At 41.9% G+C, this 18,488-nt stretch overlaps 1 protein-coding gene across 3 annotated transcripts in view; it reads left to right on the top strand.

Annotated features, from left to right (window-relative positions):
• Positions 1 to 18,488, top strand: part of STK33 (serine/threonine kinase 33) — a 243,699-nt gene that overhangs the window by 212,623 nt on the left and 12,588 nt on the right. For 2 of the 3 annotated variants that reach the window (XM_078148265.1, XM_021001984.2), the window contains exons 13-15: positions 1,399 to 1,422; positions 2,337 to 2,420; positions 9,387 to 14,378. In XM_078148265.1, coding sequence (XP_078004391.1) covers positions 1,399 to 1,422; positions 2,337 to 2,420; positions 9,387 to 9,593 — 315 coding nt within the window. In that variant the 3' untranslated portion in view covers positions 9,594 to 14,378. Of the gene's footprint in view, positions 1 to 1,398; positions 1,423 to 2,336; positions 2,421 to 9,386; positions 14,379 to 18,488 lie in introns of those variants that run through there. The other variant, XM_078148266.1, reaches the window with a different exon arrangement.

Raw genomic sequence — 18,488 nt, 5'->3', positions numbered from 1 at the left:
GACAGAAGAATATTGTGTGAAAATGGTGGGCTGTTATGATGAGGACCAATGTCACATAACTGAAATTGCCACAGGGTTCCCCCAGCACAGTCTCACTCAGGTCCATCCCTCCCATTCAGTTCTGGGTTTGAGTCATGTCAGCAACTGAGTTATACGTTCTGGTGAACCACCTCAGCAAGCCACCCATTCAATTGCATGTTCTTTTTTCCACTGGGAACCTGTGGTGTGAGTGAAGTGGGGGACTCCAACTGTGGAACCTCCCTCCACTGATATACGTTGGCAAGTCAGAGTCTTAGAGAGTTGTCTGGGGGGCACTGAGAGGTTAAGCCCAATGTCACACATCTAGTATGTATCAGTAGTAGGAGACAGGTCTTTCTGGCTCCAAGGCTGACCCTCGGTCCACTAGCCTGCTTTTCATCCCCATTGCACGTCTGAGTCTGGCAGACCTATGTTAATGCATCCTCCCAGATCTCACTGAGGAAGCCTCGTCATCTTGGGGCTTGTTGAAATGAGCATAGTATCATCCATGGGCGGAAAGATTTGTAGAACTTCTTGGGGCTCGAGGAATTGCTTTTGCAGCTGTACTTGGCGCGTGATGTCAATGATCCTGATAAACTCTTTTGGTGAAAACCTGTGGACATATGTTCCTTTTGCCCTGCTTGATGTCTCACGCAAATAAGAGGATTGAGCACTGGAAAAGACATTAGAGATCGTGTAGTCCAGCCCCCTCATTTTGCAGACGGGGAAACTGAGGCCCAGATAGACCAGATCCCACACACAGTAGCAGAACTGGGATTCAGTCCCACATCCTCTGACTTCATCCAGTGCTTTTCCATCATGTCATGCTACTTTTCAAAATAAATAGCTATACTAAAGCCATAGAGGGTCCGAGTTTTAGCATTAAAATATGTACATTTATTTTAAAAATTATTAAAACGGTCTCTAATTGCACCCCCATGTTGTACATCAGGCAACTGCCTACCTTGCCTAGGATTATAGACTTTCAGACTTTAATCTGAATTCCTCTACCATCTCCTTTACGAAGAAATGAAATAATACAAGGCTGAGCATTCATTCTGAGGGGAATCTCTCAAGCCAGAAAGCACAGAGGAAGAAGAATAAAGAGGAACCTGGGGCCTAGATCATTCACAGCCTGGAAAATCAGGCCCTAAATAATTTAGGGTTGGTTGTATTCATATAGACAAGGGTCCAAGTTGGTATCTTTACAGGAAAATTACCTTTAGAGGAAAAAAACAATGCACTACCCTTAGAAAATAAAGCTATGACTCAGAAGAAACTAATATTATTGCTTAGATGACCTGGGGGCATTATTAGACTTCTCAGAGTCTCAGTTTCTTCATATGTAAAATATCAATACTTGTACTATTTCCCTTCCAGGAATCCCATGAGGATCAAATGAAGGTAAGTGAAAGTGCTTTATAGTCATGGACTCCCCTCCCCGCCCCATACCTCCATCCCCTACCCCCAGCACCCCTTCACGTAGAAGTGAGGGTTGTTGATGAGGATGATAATCGTTTTCTGGTGTAAGTTTCTCAGGTTTAAGACTCTAAAGAGGTTTCAAATAAAAGAGTTAATTCCAGTAAGAGATTTTTTTAGGAAGGGACTCAAACATCTCTTGTGAGAACTCCCCCAGCTGTCCCGCAGAGTTTTCTAAACAACAGAATTAAAATCCAGCAAACATCACCAACAGAGGCCACTCCTCATTTATAAGAAACGTGTGAAGATGAGAGAACCTATAATGACACAACCAGTGAATTGATCATCTCTTCAAGTGAGAAACAGTTGTGATTTACTTCTTCACAGTCAGTTTTAAATTAATTTTAGGACTAATTTTAAAATGGGATTTGTGTTATTAGTTCTCAAAACAAAAAAAGTGTGTAATCGAGTGTACTTCTCTCCCTCCCCCCCCATGGCTGTAGGAAGAAACCATTTGAGGGAGGCTAGAAGTATTTCCATCTCAAATTAGAAAACATTGTTTTTGAAAGATGTGCTGTTTTTCCCAATTCACCTAACAATTGAGGGGTTTCTTAATAGACATGTAAATTGTTTAAGGGATCATGTAAAGTAAAAAGCGCCATCACCAACCTTTGCCTGTAAAGCCAAGATGACATTTGAGTATATTCTAGCAAGGGTCTTTTTTGAGGTATAGATTGAACTGATTGGTTCATATGATTCCATACAGATTGACTGATGAGGTCCCGTCCAGGTCTGAAATTCAGTGATTCTTTGATAACTTCAGATGCTTAACCAGTGGGAAAGAAGCACTTTCCAGTGTTTTCCTTCTTGGACTACAGCTTCTTCTTTGTATTTTGCAGGTCAGCAAGAAAAAAAATAACATGAGTACATTAACAAATGGGACAGTGAAGAAGAAAAGTACAAACTTGAGGCCCTCTAGTAATGTGAGTACATTTTTAATGAAATAAAATGACTGCATTTTCTATTCTGATCATATTGTACATATCAAATGCATTTGAAATTCTGTTCCCAAGATGTTTTCAGATTGGAACAAGAGGGGACCTACCAGCTTTCGGTATAATTTGGGTAGACAATGGATTTTTATGAACTGATTGTTTCTAATAACATTCACCTCTTGGTGAACACTACAATAAAAGTGTATACCATGTACTATTGCCCCGACCAGTGCTGTTTTACAGTAATTACAGTAATTGAAACATTATTATCTTAATTGGACATTTTGGAGAGGTGGAATGCTGTGTAGCAGTGAGTTTCGTCTTGGAGTCAGGAAAGCTGGTTTTCTTTCTCAGATTGGTCACTTGCTAGGTGGGTGACTTTGGGCAAGTCACAGCTTTTCTGGGATAATGACACTCTCCCTGACGAGTCTTACGAGAGAAGCCTCAAGATGCTACTGTTTTTATAAGTAAACCCCACTGTAATATTGTTTGACCAGTCACCTGAGTGTTCCCAGCTGACTTCCTTAGTCTAACTGCCCCATCAATGTGATTTTCCCCCTCACGTTCCATTTTCATAAACCCAATTAATAATATTAGGCATGCTATATCTGCACTCCACAAAGCAACTAATCCTTAAATAGAGAGAAACAATTTGTGTGTGTGTTCTCCTGCTGTTGCGAAAAGTAACTAAAGTCTTTAGAACCCTTTAAAAAACCTTAAAATCACATCCACCTTTTGAAAGAAAATCCAGGAAAGCAAATCAACCATTCCTTTGGAGTAAAACACTATAGGAAAGAGGATTTTTTTGTGTGTGGTTTTCAAATCTTTACTTGTAATAAACAGACTGTTTAAAAAGTATTGGCTCAAGTATCAGGTCATGCTATTAGAAAGTACACTAGGGATGGCTTCCCTGGTAGGCAGATGTTTAGTGATATCTGTAAGGTTGCTCCAAGTTGTCCCATTCTACTAATCCCAGTTATCCAGATGAACTGTGCTAGGCGCAAGCCCTGTCCCCTTGCTACCTCTCCCTGTATTCTCCCTCCTGTTCACTCTATCTTTTCTACTCCCTACTCTTCAATATTTTTGTCCTTAACCTGGTGTGAAAGGCCCTCCACAATCTTGCTCTACCTATCTTTACAGCCTTATATCGTGTTCTTCTCTTCCATGAACTCTACACTCAAGCCAAATGAGATTACTCATGGCCCTTGTATAGACCCAAGACTTCCCCACTCTATGCCTTTGCTCATGCCATTTCTTTACCTGGTGTGCCCTCTCCACCTTCATCTCTGCTTTCTCTACTCTTTCCTGCCCATCTTCTCTGCTGTGCCCTTGGGAAACCATTCCATTGTTGATAAACTCCTCGTCATCCTCGAGCTGTTCCCTGCTGCATTCCTTCTGCCAGCTTGCATTTATTGAAATGGGGCTCTCTTCTGAGGGCTCCAAATCTGTGGCAGCCCTCTCCATTGTTGGCTGCTCACTCACCCTGCTCCTGGCAAGGCCTGGTGAGGGAATTAGCATAGTCACAGTCTCCATGTCACTCTGCAGTCACTGCTACATCCAAGTCTGTGCTCTGCCAACATCATTTAATAGCCTTTTCTCTTTTAAAGTTCATTTCATTCAACCATTCCACCTTCCCCCAAGTCTAGTCTATGCCATCAGCTAATCTCTTGGATTCTTTCCCATCTTTTCCCATTATTTTGGTACCTGGTTCACTTTTCCTTTCCATATCTTTTCTTATTATTATCATCCTAGAGACTTCTGACAGCTAATCTTCCTCAGCTCCTATTTATCTATTCTATTTCAGCCACCTACTAGGGTAGTTACTCTTTTTTGTTGCTGAGTCATTTTCCATTGTGTCCAACTCTTTATGACCTTATTTGGAGTTTTCTTGGCAGAGATACTGGAGTGGTTTGCCATTTCCTTCTCTAGCTCATTTTACAGATGAGAAAACTGAGGCAAACAGGGTTAAATGACTTGTCCAGAGCCACATAGCTAGTAAGCTTCGAGGTCGGATTTGAACTCACAAAGAGGAGTCTTCCTCACTCCAGCTTCTGAGCTACTGTGCCACTTAGCTGCCCTATGCTTTCGACCTCACCATTCCTTGAAACTCCAATATATGGGGCCATGGAATTCTCCTTTCTTATTGCAATCTTCTACCCTTGCAGTTCTGCTCTGTTATTCTTTCCATATTTATTATTTTTCCCCTTTCAGTAATTTTTGTTCCTTGATTTTTCCTTATTATCTCATAATATTAGCCCTGTTCTTGCCTTACATAGTCTTGACTCTATGATCCAGTATTCCAATAATGCCTTTTCCTCTATTCTTAGCTCATTCCCTGACCTCTCCCATTCAAGCGTAAGTACCTTGAGAGCAAAGTGTGTGTTCAGTGTATTTTTGTATCTTTTGTCTGGCATAGGACCTTACAAATAGCAGAATCTTTTTTTTTTTTAGGCAATTGGGGTTAAGTGACTTGCCCTGGGTCACACAGCTAGTAAGTGTCAAGTGTTTGGTCTGAGGCCAGATTTGAACTCAGGTCCTCCTGACTTCAGGGCCAGTGCTCTATCTACTGCACCACCTACCTGCCCCCTTAAATAGCAGAATCTCAATAAATGTGTATTGAGCTGCATGCTCTGTGTAAAGCATCCAGGGACAGAAGGTTAGTATAGTCCCTGCCCTCATGAAACTTAGGATATAGAGGAAGAGAATGAGATTGGAGGATGAGACTGGGCTATCCAATAACCCTAGTATGGGACAAACCATGATACTAACCCAAGCCAAGGGCAAAGTGTCAGAAGAGATAAGAGCAAGGAGAGAGAGCATTTCTGAGTAAGGGAATTGTGGAAACCTTTTTGAAAGAAGTAGCACTTTAATTGGGTCTTGAAAGATGAGGAGAGTTTCATAAAGCATAGATGAAGGTGGAAAGGGCATACCAGGTAAAGAAATGGCATAAGCAAAGGCATAGAGTGGGGAAGTCTTGGACCTATACAAGGGCCATGAGTAATCTCATTTGGATTGAATGTAGAGTTCATGGAAGAGAAGAACATGATGTAAGGCTGGAAAGGTAGGTAGAGCAAGGTTGTGGAGGGCCTTTCATACTGGGTTAAGGACAAAAATATTGAGGTCAGCACTACTGGGTAAGTCTGGTTTAGGGGAAAGATTACAGTTTGTCTAAAACTGAGCTTGAAGTGTTATGGAGATGGAATTGGATTAGAACTGGGACTCTAGAGCTCAGAAGAGAATTCAGGGCTGGAGATATGGAATCAGAAGTCATCTGAATAGAACTAATATGTGAAGTTATGAGAGTGAATGAGATTGTCATTGAGTCAAGTCAAGGTCCTCCTTCCTCTTTGTACCCTGCTCCTGCCTTCCTGGACTTCTTTCTCCACCATGCTGCAGCAGATGCTTACCCTGGAAGCTGCCTTAACCACCATGCTCTAGCAGTCTTCTCATCCTAGAAAGTCCCTCCACCTTCTTCCTCTGCCCCTGAGGCCACTTCCTCTGATTGGTCACTTCTTCCTGGAATCTCCAATTTAAGAAAGGGCCCCCAGGCCAGCAATGTTCACTCCTAAATTCCTCTCCAAGTCCTATCCCTATGTCTCTGGACATCTTTTTGTTGTTGTTGTTTTGGTTTTTGCCTTTTTGGTGAAGTAAGCAGGGTTAAATGACTCACGCAGGGTCACATAGCTATACGTGTTATGTGTCTGAGGTCAGATTTAAACTCAGATCCTCCTGACTCCAAGGCTGGAGCTTATCCACTGCGCCACCTGGCTGCCCCCTGAACATCTTTCTTTGCCATGCCCCATGAGATGACCTTTGGACAATGTTCACGTTAAGCAGCTTGGTGGTGCCACGGATAGAATATTGGACTGGAGTCAGAAATGCCTGAGTTTAAATCCTGCCTTAGACACTTAATAGATATAACCTTGCTTAAGTTATTTAATTTCTCTCCATCTTCATTTCATCATCAGTAAAATGGGGATAATAACAGCATCTACCTCACTGAGTGAAGATTAAATAATAATATACATAAAGCAATATATAAAGGTTAGTTATTATTATTAATGGCATATAGAACTTTTGTGAAGAATCAGCTAGCAAATGAGGCAGAAAAGGCAAAATCAGAGAGATGAGAGGAAAACCAGCTGCATATGGCATCACAGAAGCCCTTTCTTCATGGTCTCCTCTTTCCTGGCAAAGGTCATCTCATGCCCTCCTCTTCTCCATACCCTGTGCTTTGGCAATCTCACATATTCCTGAGACTTCTAAGATCAGTTCTATGTAGATGACTCTCAGATCTATCTCTCCAGCCCTGACTTCTCTCCTGAGCTCTTCACCTACAGTTCCAATTAATCGTATCCCTCTGGTCTTCCCCCTATAAATTCCGTGAGGTCAGGGATTAGCTAAGTCTCATTCTGTTGATGAATGTTTTTGCATGTAGCATATAATTCAACACACATTTATTAAGATCCTGCCATTTGCAAGGTCCTATGCCAGGCAACAGAGTTAAAAAGACAGATGGGACATAGAACCCCCACTTCCCATAAAGAAGCTTATCATTATATAGGTTAGGGAGGAAATATTTGCAAACAACTATAATACAAGGGAGAATAAATGACACTGTGGTCAACTGTCTCGAATGCTATAGAGCGATCAAAGAAGAAAGGGACCAAGAAGAGGTCTGAATTTTTGGTGATAGGACTTGGGTGACCTTTGAGAAAGCAATATCAATAACAGTGGTATAGAAGGGTTTTAGTACCCTGCCCCCTACGGTGCTCTAGAAATTAGCTGCATTTAATAGATCTGGATAAAGAGAAAGAAATCTTCTTGGGTGGGGATGGGTAGAGGGGAGGAAGAAGATGACAAAGTCCAAAGCAATGAGCATTGCTTAGAACAAAGCTAGGAGTTCACAGAAGCAGCTAGTGTAGATGACTAGATTAGGAGTAAACTGAGTCTAGGAGAAACCTAGATGGCTCACCCCACTATTGGTAATCTGGAGCTGGAGAACAAATGTCCCAACTTTCATAAAAAAGGAAAGAGAATGAATCCAGCAAACTTTAGGCTAATAAGCTTTACTTCTGTTGCTAGGAAAATTCTAGACTATATTGTTAAAGAGATGGTTTGTGAGCATTTAGAAATAGAAGTGATAATCACCAAGAGTTAACATCACTTTGTCAAGAAATAGGTCATGCAAAATAAATTGTATTTCCTTTTGGCAGCTAGATCAAGGGATATAGAATACTGAGGCTCCAGCAAAGCATTTGACAACCTCACATGCCATCTAAGTGGTTCAGAAACAGGAAATGAATTTCCCAAGGTCATCCCAGTAGAAAGTATCTGAAATGAGGTTTGAATTCAGGTCTTTGGATTATCTTTTCTGCTTCCCCATGTCGTAAGTAAATGGCAGCATGGTGGATTGACTGCTGGACAAGGATCAGAGAGACCTGGGGTCAAATCCTGATCTTGGACAAGCCACTTAAAACCTCAGTTCCCTCGTCTGTAAGATGAGAGGTTTGGATTCTTTAATATCTAAGGTCCCTCCTACTTATTGTCTGCCCTATGAACCCCAAAGCCTTGGTGACTGAAAGTTTATCACATGCATGGTATCAACCTGGAATTGTTTTCTTTTATAATGGTAGGGGTAGCCATGCCTGTTCCTCCCTCAGATGGTGGTCAAACAAGGGAGATATCAAATGTAGATAACTTTTAAGGAGTTCGGCAATGAAAAAGAGCAGAAATATGAAATATTAGAAGGGTCAAAAGAAAGGTTGGGTTTTTTTAACGAACATGAATTTACTGTGATTTAGTTCCCACTTAATTGCCAACTACTTGTGTAGTTTCCTTAGAACACCAAGATACAATAGGAGAGAGTCCCTTCCTAAATACTTGGTGGCTAGAAGGAAATCAGTTTACCTTCTTCATACAAGGTTCATCATTTTTCAACTTTAAAAGGTAGTTCAAGTCTGCAGGGGACTGAGTACATAGGTGTAAATACTGCTATCAGTCTAGTGGATGGGGAGCAAATAGGAACTAGTCCAAACACATCCCCTTGATGCTCAGGAAACATATTTCCTGAGCACGAAGAAAAGGATCACTCTGAGCAGGGGTCAAAATGTATTTTTAAAGTCATTCCTCCAAATTACAGAATCTATATAGAAATGTCTCTAAATACTGATGACATCAGATAAGAGCTGTCAGGTCAAAGTGGACTTCACCGTATAAGTGTTATTTTCTTTTTTTCAGATGAGGATTTGAAACTGAGCCTATTCAATTCCCATTGCATCAAACACTCCACAATTCAGAGCTTCCGTGGAGCTGTTAACAGGAGTTTTCATTGACATTTCATATTTATTTTACAGCTTGGTGCTGTAGAAACAGTGCTTGACATGGAGTCAGTAGGCTTAAGTTCAAATTTCATCCCATCTCAGACACCTCCTAATTGTGTGACCTTGGGAAAATTACTTCCGCACTCTGAACCTCAGTTCCTTCACCTATAAAATGGAGATCAAAGAGGAAAAAGACGGAGAAGTGGTCTGGATTTAGTGATAAGGGGGTCTTTGGTGACCTTTGAGAAAAAAATGTCAGTAGAGTGATATGATATAGCAGATTGTTGAGTCCCTGCCCCTGCAGATTAGCAGCAATTAGCGGGTCATATACTACCTTTAGTGTTCCAGACTTATTTTGAGGAAAGCACTTTGCTAACCCTAATGCACTCTAATATGTTAGCTATCATTGTTGTTATATAACAATGTTTTACATAGATATAGAAAATTACTGACATCTATATAGCAATTTAATGTTTGTGGAGCACTACAGTTACATTATTTCATTTTACCTAAAAATCTATCTAGCATTCCAACTCTGAACATTCAGAAGAATTTTGTAGTTGTTTACTTGCTTATCAATATTCAATATGGTTTTTGAAAAGTTCACTCTGGACTTTTCTTTTGTTTCTAGGTCCCTACTAGTGGAAAAATGACCAGTCCAAAGAGGAATATGGACAATTCAGAAAATAGGTTCCCTCAGGCTTCCCCATCCACCAAACCAGTTACACCTTCACCAAAGGGAGAGTTGGACAAGTCCTCCATGACCCCAAGCCCAAGAATGTCACAAAAAAACTACTCCAAAACCCCTGCCACATCTAAAATCAAAAAGAAATCATAAGGTATCCTTTATCTCTGTGCAGCACAGGGCCAAGGCTCGGATTCCTTTTGGTGGAACAAGGGTATAAGGGACAAAACGAACAGGGCTACGTTGAGCCTTTTAGCTCTCCTCCCCCCTGTCAGGGCAGAATTCTCTGTCTGCATCAGCTTAAACCTGAAGCTCTTTCTAAAGCAGCATGTATCCTGTTAACAAACACTCATTAACAGCAGGGTTGACAGAGCAGAGCAGTCGCTGACCAGAGGTATATGTAAGTATTTTTTTTAGCCTGAGTCGGAAGGCCCCCTTATGAGGGTTTCACGAGCCCTCCTGCTCTCTGTTTTTACCTAAGATTCTTAAATTTGGCCACAAATATTTATAGGGAAAAGTGTGAGAGGGCAGAATTGGTCCCTGGGGATTCTGCTACTTGTGTGCACTTTGCCCTGGAGGACTTTGCTAGGAAAATGCTTGTCACCTTGCTCTGGGAATACAGCACAAGGTCTTCAGCCTTGTTATCAACAATGTATCATTGTTCTTTTAGGTCATCTTAGATTACTTAAACAACTCATTTTAAACCTGGAAAATAGGAGGGTTTTTTTTTAACTACCTGCTGTTATCTTCCCAGTTGTATTGAGTAAATCAATAAAAACAGATAATACCCATTCTAGTTAACTTTTGCATAAAAGAGGAGAGGATGAACATATTGAGATTGGCTGAGCTCATGGACAGATTCTGAACTTGTTCTGCTGCTAAAAAGGGGATGTCTATTTTTCTGTGTGCAGAATTTCTTTGTGGCTAGTCAGTGTATTGAACTGAGAAACGATTTCCAGAAGGTTTTGTTTAATTTCCCTTAGACTTGTGTCACAAGCATCTTCTAGCCAGCTGGCTGAGGGTTTGCCATCTGAGTCTGTACCAAACAATTAGATGCTTCTGCAGGCCTCTCAGACTAATTAGAAACAGGCCACAAGGAAGAAGCAGTTACTTTTCTCCTCATCAAGAGTAGTAGCCTGGTTTCATTCCAAACCCTTCTTATGAATCATCTCAGAGTCTTCTAGCAGGAGTGAAAACTAGAAGCCAATGTGAACTTAGGGGGCCTTGTGTATTTACCCAATGGCCAGAGGCAATAAGGTTAGTCATCTGCAGAATGGAACCTCCTGGCTATCAATGGCTCCATTGTCCATCCTATTACCCAACTGGATAGTTCTGCCAGTATAGTTGGTGGCCCCGGGGGCTGTCCTCAGTGATTGGCCCCTCCAACTTCACCCTAATGGGCTTAACTTTCCTTTCCAAACTGGATTTAGTAGAGCTTCCTCCAAAGGCCTTCTGATCCCTGATTAGACCACTGGGGGCCCACCAACCCACACACCATCTCTGTTAGCCTTTAGCCTTTCTTCAGTGCTAAGTGAACCCATCTTTGAAGAACCAGTTTCTATTCACCCGATTAGGAAGGTGGCCTCATTAGACAAGTGGATATCACCCTCACCTAATAATACTCAAAAAAGTGTAACCCACCAATCTTTCATCTTCCACATAAAAGTTCCTGTAGGGTACCACCCCTGATGCCCCAGAGTCTGGCCAGGGCTTTCTGCGGAAAAAAATAAGGCACAGCCCCCGCTTTGATTCTGCCTTTGGGTTTTAACTGTCGATTCCCAGGGCCTGAAAATGAAGGTTCAGTGCCCTCAGCCTGCTCTTAATTTTTACAGCAATCTAGTTTAGAGTCATGCCTTTCTGAGGATAGGAAGTGCTGCTGTTAAATTGGGTACTATTACTCTTTGGTCCTGAGAAATTAGTTATTCCACTCAGTAGGCTTGAGTTGAGGTCCAGAAGAAACCAGCTGTTTGAGAAATAAAGCACTATTATACTATATAAATTTACATATGCTCTTCCCTACCCTAGTTCTATTTAAAGTTTTCTGTCAGTCACACATATTTAGCTAAGATCACACCATGGGTGAACTCTTCTTTTAAGGTTACTTTTAAGTATCTCTTAAGTATCTTGGCCATATCTTCTTCCTGCCCTGCTATTAATATGCTACCTGCTGTCAGGATTGTGAACCAACTATTCCATTTCATGTTGGCTTCTGATGACCATAAGCCAACTGCTGGTTGCTTTAATTTTCTCGGCAGCACTTATGTCCCATGAATCCTAGAGCAAGAGAGGCTCTGCTGTGTCACAGAGAGGCATAATCAGTCAAGGCAAAAAAGTAGGTATGTTGTCCAGGCCGTGTAAATGCAGACCAAACACCAGCTCAGGTAAGAGATAAATAGAAGGATGAGGTCTAGGGTTGTCGGAAGAGGAGAGAGTGAATGTGACTCAATTCAGGGAAAGGACAAGTTAGGGAACCAAATGAAATTGGAGAAGGGATTAAGCCTAAGCAGAAATGCAAGGAAAGGATAACCAGTGAAGACAACAAGCTATGCTATGCTCAGGGAAGGAGCCAGATGACCTCTCATTGCTTTAAAAGGGTAGCCCCTTCCCAACCAGTACCTGCAGAAGGAGCTTCACACTGTCTCAGCCGGTTCCATGTAGAGGCTTGCTTTTGCCTGGACACAGACAAATCTTCTGGACACAGAAGATTCCCCAGAGCAGAAGGTGTGGCCAAATCCTCCATCCATTTTAAATAAGAATATTTCAATGGCGTGTCTGAATGCTGAGTACAGCTAAAGCCTCTCTTTGCTTTTGAAATACTTTAATTTAATAATTCTATTTGACTCTAACATGGAAGCTCCAGGTTAGGTGAATTCAAGGCATTTGATCTTTAATATGCATTTCTGCAAGAACCAAACCTGGTTTGGGAATCCAGAGTAATGCTGTATTCAGACATGCTTTCTTCTCATCAAGTAAAGCTTTGGAATTGACCGAGGAAGTTTTGTTCTCAAAAACTTCTCTGGATGGAGATCAATATATGTCTTTGGAGGGGAGGAAATAATCCCTTCTTTCATACCCTTCCCCTTTTATACCCTTCCCATCACTTCTGACAGTGCCTGGGAAACCCAAAGCATAGAAAAGTACCCAAAAGAATACATTCTGTGTTTAAATACAGCCTCAATGTCTCTGGCTTTTTAGAACCATTCTCCCCAGCCTTGCTTCTAGAAGACAGAACTACAGACAGAAGACACTTGAGGACTCTGGTATAAGTCATAAGTCACCAGAGAACCAAACCCAGGCCCACCAAGATACAAAACCCCAAAATTCATGAATGCCAAACCCTTGATGGCATGTACTTCAGGTCTTTCTAACTCTGGTCTCTGAGTCAAGAAGATACCTCACTACCTGAAAGGACACAATTAGTACCTTTTGGGGCCCCTTTCAGCAGTGGAGATGACCCTGGGGGCAGAAGTTGACCATTACAATCTCTCTACCTGCAGGATTTCCACACTGGCCATTGACTCACTAGGCCAACTTGTGGCTATGGCGTCACGTACAGCAAAGAAAGATAAAAACTTTGAGTTCCTTATGCTTTTCCTGCAACCCCAATTCACAAGTGCTGGAGTCATTTAGAAAAGCTAGTAGTTGGTAATTCACTATTCAGGAGGGTTCTCACAGAGTTAAATTTTCCCTTTCAGGATCCTGAATTCTTTTCAGTAAGCTGGCTTAAGTTTGATTTTGATTTCCGTTCAGGAAATGACTGTCACTTTAGTGCTTATTGGTGAATCCAGTTTTCTTCACCTTTTTTTCTTCAAAGTAAGGCTATGTACAGTATTTGTCTTATATTCTTGTGGTTACTTTCCTCAGCCCTATTCAGTAGCTAGTACAATAAACTTTTCTCTACCTCACTAGCAAAAAATGTGAATATTTTATTATCTGGAATTATTAGGCACATTCAATAAGTAGAAGGTTGACAGTGTCACAAAGAACTCCCCTCTCCCCCTCAGCCTACAAAGGATTGGTGCCTGAAGGTTTAGTTAATTACTGTGGCTTCTGTAAGCGGTCCCACAGCCTCTGTGCTCTCTCAAGGAATTCGTAGAGATCCATGGGCTGGCTCTGTGTACTCCCCTCCCTAAGTCATTGTTGCATCTTAGGCCCTAGTAACCCTTATTATCTCCCCTCCCCATAAAAGGCTTGTACACTCTCTTGGCATCCTACTTCCTCTTACAGAGACAGAGGCTACAGAAAACCAGCTGATTTCTATAGGAGTAGGGTCTAAAGCCATAGCCCATGACCTCTCTTAAACTTGCAGAATATTCTAGCTATATGCAGTGAATTCCACTTCTGAGCTGTTTGTATGTAGAAGAGTTTATTATGCATGCTCTGAGTCAACCAGACCTGTCCTGGACCAGCCAACCGATACCACTCTCCCCATGCCTGCCTTACAAATGTCTAGTGACATCTGAGTGAACGAGGGCTTAACTGCTGGCTGGCACCAAGTGCCCCAGAAATTGAAGGTCTTTGACAAGCTGGATTTTAGCATTTATTAGTGAAAGGGTGTCTCTGAGTTTTCCAAAGAAATGTCCCTGTCCACCTTCATTTGTCCTGGATATTTTTGCTCTCTCACAGTCTAGACCTGTGACTGGCTCTTTCTGAGTTTGGGCATAGACTTCTTAAAGGCTCAGCAGTGACCTAAACCAGTAGAGGCTCTGCATCTACCAGCGAAAGCTCGGCTCTTTCTACCAGGAGTAAGCTCCTTGAGTAGTCTCTGGGCCCTGTGGTTTACAAAAGGAGTAAATTTTAATTCCTGTTAGTCACTGAGAAATTTAGTTGAGAAAGGGCAAAAGCAGGATATAATTCCATTCTGTATTTGGTTTATTGCGTTCTGTACTCTTTGAGTGACAATATTTTATAATAAAGTCTACTTGAAAATGTTTTAAAATCCCATCCATGGTGCCATGATAGTCATTTGCAAGCATAAGGCCTCCAGCAACCTTGGAATGTGCTCCCAACCAAAGAGGGAACAGGGAGTTTGTTTCCTGGTCAGGCATTTCCATAGCTGGGGGCCTTCATGCGTGTGCTGCTCCAGGAGATTGATGCTAGCAGTAAGAAAAGTGTCGTAATTGCCTTTACAGGTCAGCTGGGGGTTGAAGAATCACTGTAACATTCCTATTTCCTACAATTCCTCATCAGACGAGCATGGGCTAGCTGTGCAGCTGAATATATGGCCAGTTGCTGAAGCATTTCACTCCTCCTCCACCTCCGTGGCTGGAGTCATTGCCGCTCTCGCTGTTGATTCTGCCGTAGGATAGCGTTAAGTGGAGTGATGGTGTTTTCCTTATCAGGCAGACAGCATCCTGTTTCAGAGAGCGTAGATCATTCCAAGAGACACAGAAACGGTACAAGATTGGGGGAAAGCGTTCAGTGCCGGTGAGACAGCCGAGCCAAGTTTGATATAGCAGCCCCTCCCAATCAGATAACCGCCTGCTTTAGTTTTGTCCCCAGAGAAGGAAAATGATTCATAATTTAGGATCCTGTCATCTGGTTTAAAACTTAGTTCCTGTGTTGGAAGCTCATAAGTAAGGAAGAATTTCAGACGGGGAACACCAAAACCTCATTTGGACACGCACTCGTTCAAAATAGCAGATTGGTGAGCAGCATCATTTACTTTTTGGGTAGGCTGGAAATGATTTCTCAAAGGTCTGGGCTTTGGCAACAGGCCATGTCATATAGACCATTTCTGTTCCTCCTTACCTGCTAATCCTGGATATTCATACCAAGACTTCTGCCACACAACATCCTGTGCCTAGGCCTGAATCAGAGTCTTCATAAAAACAGAAAGGGTCAGTAAACTCTCCTGTTTGCTTGGAAGGAGAGAGAAGTTCTCCTACCTCCCCACATACACGCCCCAAAGAATTCTGCTTCTTCTAATATCATAAGAGAAAATCTAATAAAAGGGAAAGTTAGTGAAGCCACCATGTCAGAGGACTGGTCCCTGGGTGTTGGTACGTTCTCTTTCTACACAAACTAGCTTCACCATTATTAGAGGATTTCCTGGCTAGTAAAGCTTAAAAGAGAACACCGTATAAAATGGGACAGCTGGATTACATGATCCAAGTGCAAATCAGATGAGCCTATGTGGATAACAAATCTCACAGAAGGCAAAGAGAATAGTTCTTACCTGAGTGTACCTCAGCACACTTCTGTTGACCACCTGGTAAAGCAATCAAGGTTAAAGGAATTATAATGATAATGACCATCTAGGTCAGAGGAGCCCACCTTGTCCCACCTCATAATCTGGCAGCTATAGAGGACCCTAATGATAGGTTGTTCATAACAATGACCACCGTTTTGCCTAGAGGTCCTTTAAAAAGGGGATGGGATTGTGATCTGATAGCTGAAGAACTGGATTCCTGCTACACAGCTACTTGGTAGTAAGAAACATGCTCTGTGTATGTGTGTGCGTGTGCATGTTGCATATGAGAAAAATGCTTCATAAACAAAGCACCAAAGGAATAAGTTTTATCTATCTACGTATACACATAAGTATTCACATCTATACATTGATATGTATCATATAAGACAAATCATGATTTTATAATTCTTTAAGTTTTATGAAGCCCTTTCTTTACAATAACCCTGGGAGACAGAGGAGTATTCCCATTTTATAGATGAGGACAGTGAGGCTGAAAGGTTTCATGAAGGGAGTCACCCAGTCACGGAAAGCTGCAGAACCAGGAGTCAGATTCAGGTCTTCTAAGGCCAAGTCCAGTGTTTTCAGCACATACTACTCTGACTGTCCCCTTGGGCTTTGGTTCAGTTAAATAAATAATGACTGAGGGCCTGCTTTGTGTTCAACACTGTGTTTGACACTGGAGGTGCTACAAAAGAAATTGTCCCTCTCCTCCGGAAGCTAATGGCTTCATTCACACGCTCACAGGATCACAAAAGCAATAAGGAACTGAACTGGGAACAGAGCCTCCCAAGTCAAGGACCTGTTTCCACTGTACTAACTGAATTAATAGAAGTCAAACAGTTGCCTGATAATCTAAGACAGTTGTGGCAACCCCTTGTAGAGGATGTCATAGAAGGAGTTTATAATTCAGGTGACTTCTGAAGCCCCTTCCAACACCAAGATTCTCATTATGTGTGATTACAGGATGAGATGAGTAACACAGACCTAAAGATTAATAAGACCACAGAGGACAGAGAGAACACAGTGTTCAAAAAAGACTTTCTTGGGAAGTGCCCTAAAAGTAGGGTTTTGAAAGATGGATAGAATTTTCCTCAGGGTTATGGGGAGAAATGGGCAAATGCTCTGTGTGGGAAGTTCAGAATGAGTGTGGGCGAGGAGGCTGTAACATGGTTTTCTACATCCTGTAACAGTGATCAAGAAGCCCATCATATCACAGGGCCAGAAAAAAGAGGCTGGTAGTGATGATGACAATGGTGGCAGTGATGGGAATGAGAATGGGGAAGATCCCACCAGATACTGTTTTGAGAGAACATCTCTAGGAGATAGAGGCTGGCCTCATAGTCTCTGCTTCCCATACCTGAATCATGATGACTCCACAGTTGCTACAAGACAGTTTCATATCTTCCAATAAGCAATAAGCCAAAACAATATGACTCAGTGCAGTTTTTCTTCATCCCACCCAAATCAAAACCAGCCACCTTAATTAACAAAGTACCAGACATAGACCTAAATTCACAGAATCCTACAATCTCTGAGCTGAAAGGGATCTCAGAGAATGTTTAGTCCAACTCCCAGCCAGTGTAAGACTGGTAGATCATCCAGCCTGAACATTTCAAGTTGAAGTTACATATATAACAGGTCAGTCCATTCCATTTTTAAACAATTTGGGTTGTCAGGAAGATCTTGCTATTTTGAGCTAAAAGAAGCCTCCCTGTAAACTCGCTCCCTTTACTGCTACTTCTGTCCTCTGAGACCAAGCAGAAGTAATCCTTGGAGTGACAGCTCGTTAAATACTTAAAAGCAGTGATCATAAAACACCCTCCCAAATACACACACACACACACACACACACACACACACACACACACACACACACACTCCAACTCACAAATCTTCTCCAGGTTAAACATTCCTAGTTTCTTTCCCTATTCCTCATATAGCATGGGCTCTCGTAACATGCCCCAGCCTCATTGCCAGTTTTCCAATTCCAGCTATTCTTCTTGAAGTGTGGCACCCCCATAACGGAATACAGCACTCTCTATGTGGTCTGATCAGAAGACTACAGGCTTATCACTTCTTTTGCTGTGGATGGTAGACTTCTGTTAATGCAGCCCAAGATCACCTTCTTGTCAGCAAGTAGTCTTGGTAGATCTAATTCAAGTTTAATAGAACAAGCTTTAATTAAAATGGGTCCCTGAAGCATATTTCATATCAGTGTTCCTGTACCACGGTATAGATGATCACAGCAGAACCTGGTTCCAATCGGAGTGGAATGGGGGGACTGACAAGAGCACACACAGATATCTCCAAGTCTGCATTTATTAGCAGAGTCCTGAGATTACGGGGAAAGAAAGACTCATTTTCCTAAGTATCAGGCTTGCTAATTATCTATTGAGATATATAGAGAGAGGAGAAGGCGCAAACTGAATTATAGGGGAGGTTGCCAGAGAATGCATTAGGGAGCTAGTTATCGCTGGTGTTTCAGGAAGAAAAATACGAAATGAATTGGAAACATTGTACAGTACCACATACAATCCAACAAAGAGAAAATGGGGCAAGCAAATGTTTGTGTGTGTGAGGACATGTGGGAACATGCATATGTGAGTACGTAGGTGAATATGAGTACAAACCTTGTATGTGTAAGCATGTGTTATATGGGAACACTGAATACATGTATGTGTAAGCATTTGTGTAGATGTGTGGACAAATGCTTTGTGTGTATTGTATACGTGACTATGGGCATGTAAGAGCACATATAGGTACAGATGTGAGAACGTATGAGTACACATATATGAACCTGTGTGCCCACCTGTGAGTAGCGATTTCTGTAAGGCAAAAAGGTTGTGTTGGAATGA

The sequence above is a fragment of the Phascolarctos cinereus genome, unplaced genomic scaffold (genome assembly GCF_003287225.1).
Source record: "Phascolarctos cinereus isolate Bilbo 61053 unplaced genomic scaffold, phaCin_HiC Scaffold_9;HRSCAF=440, whole genome shotgun sequence".
In the NCBI taxonomy this organism is placed as follows: Eukaryota; Metazoa; Chordata; class Mammalia; order Diprotodontia; family Phascolarctidae; genus Phascolarctos; species Phascolarctos cinereus.
Note: the sequence above shows the minus strand (reverse complement) of the source record. Positions and strands in the feature narration are given on the sequence as shown.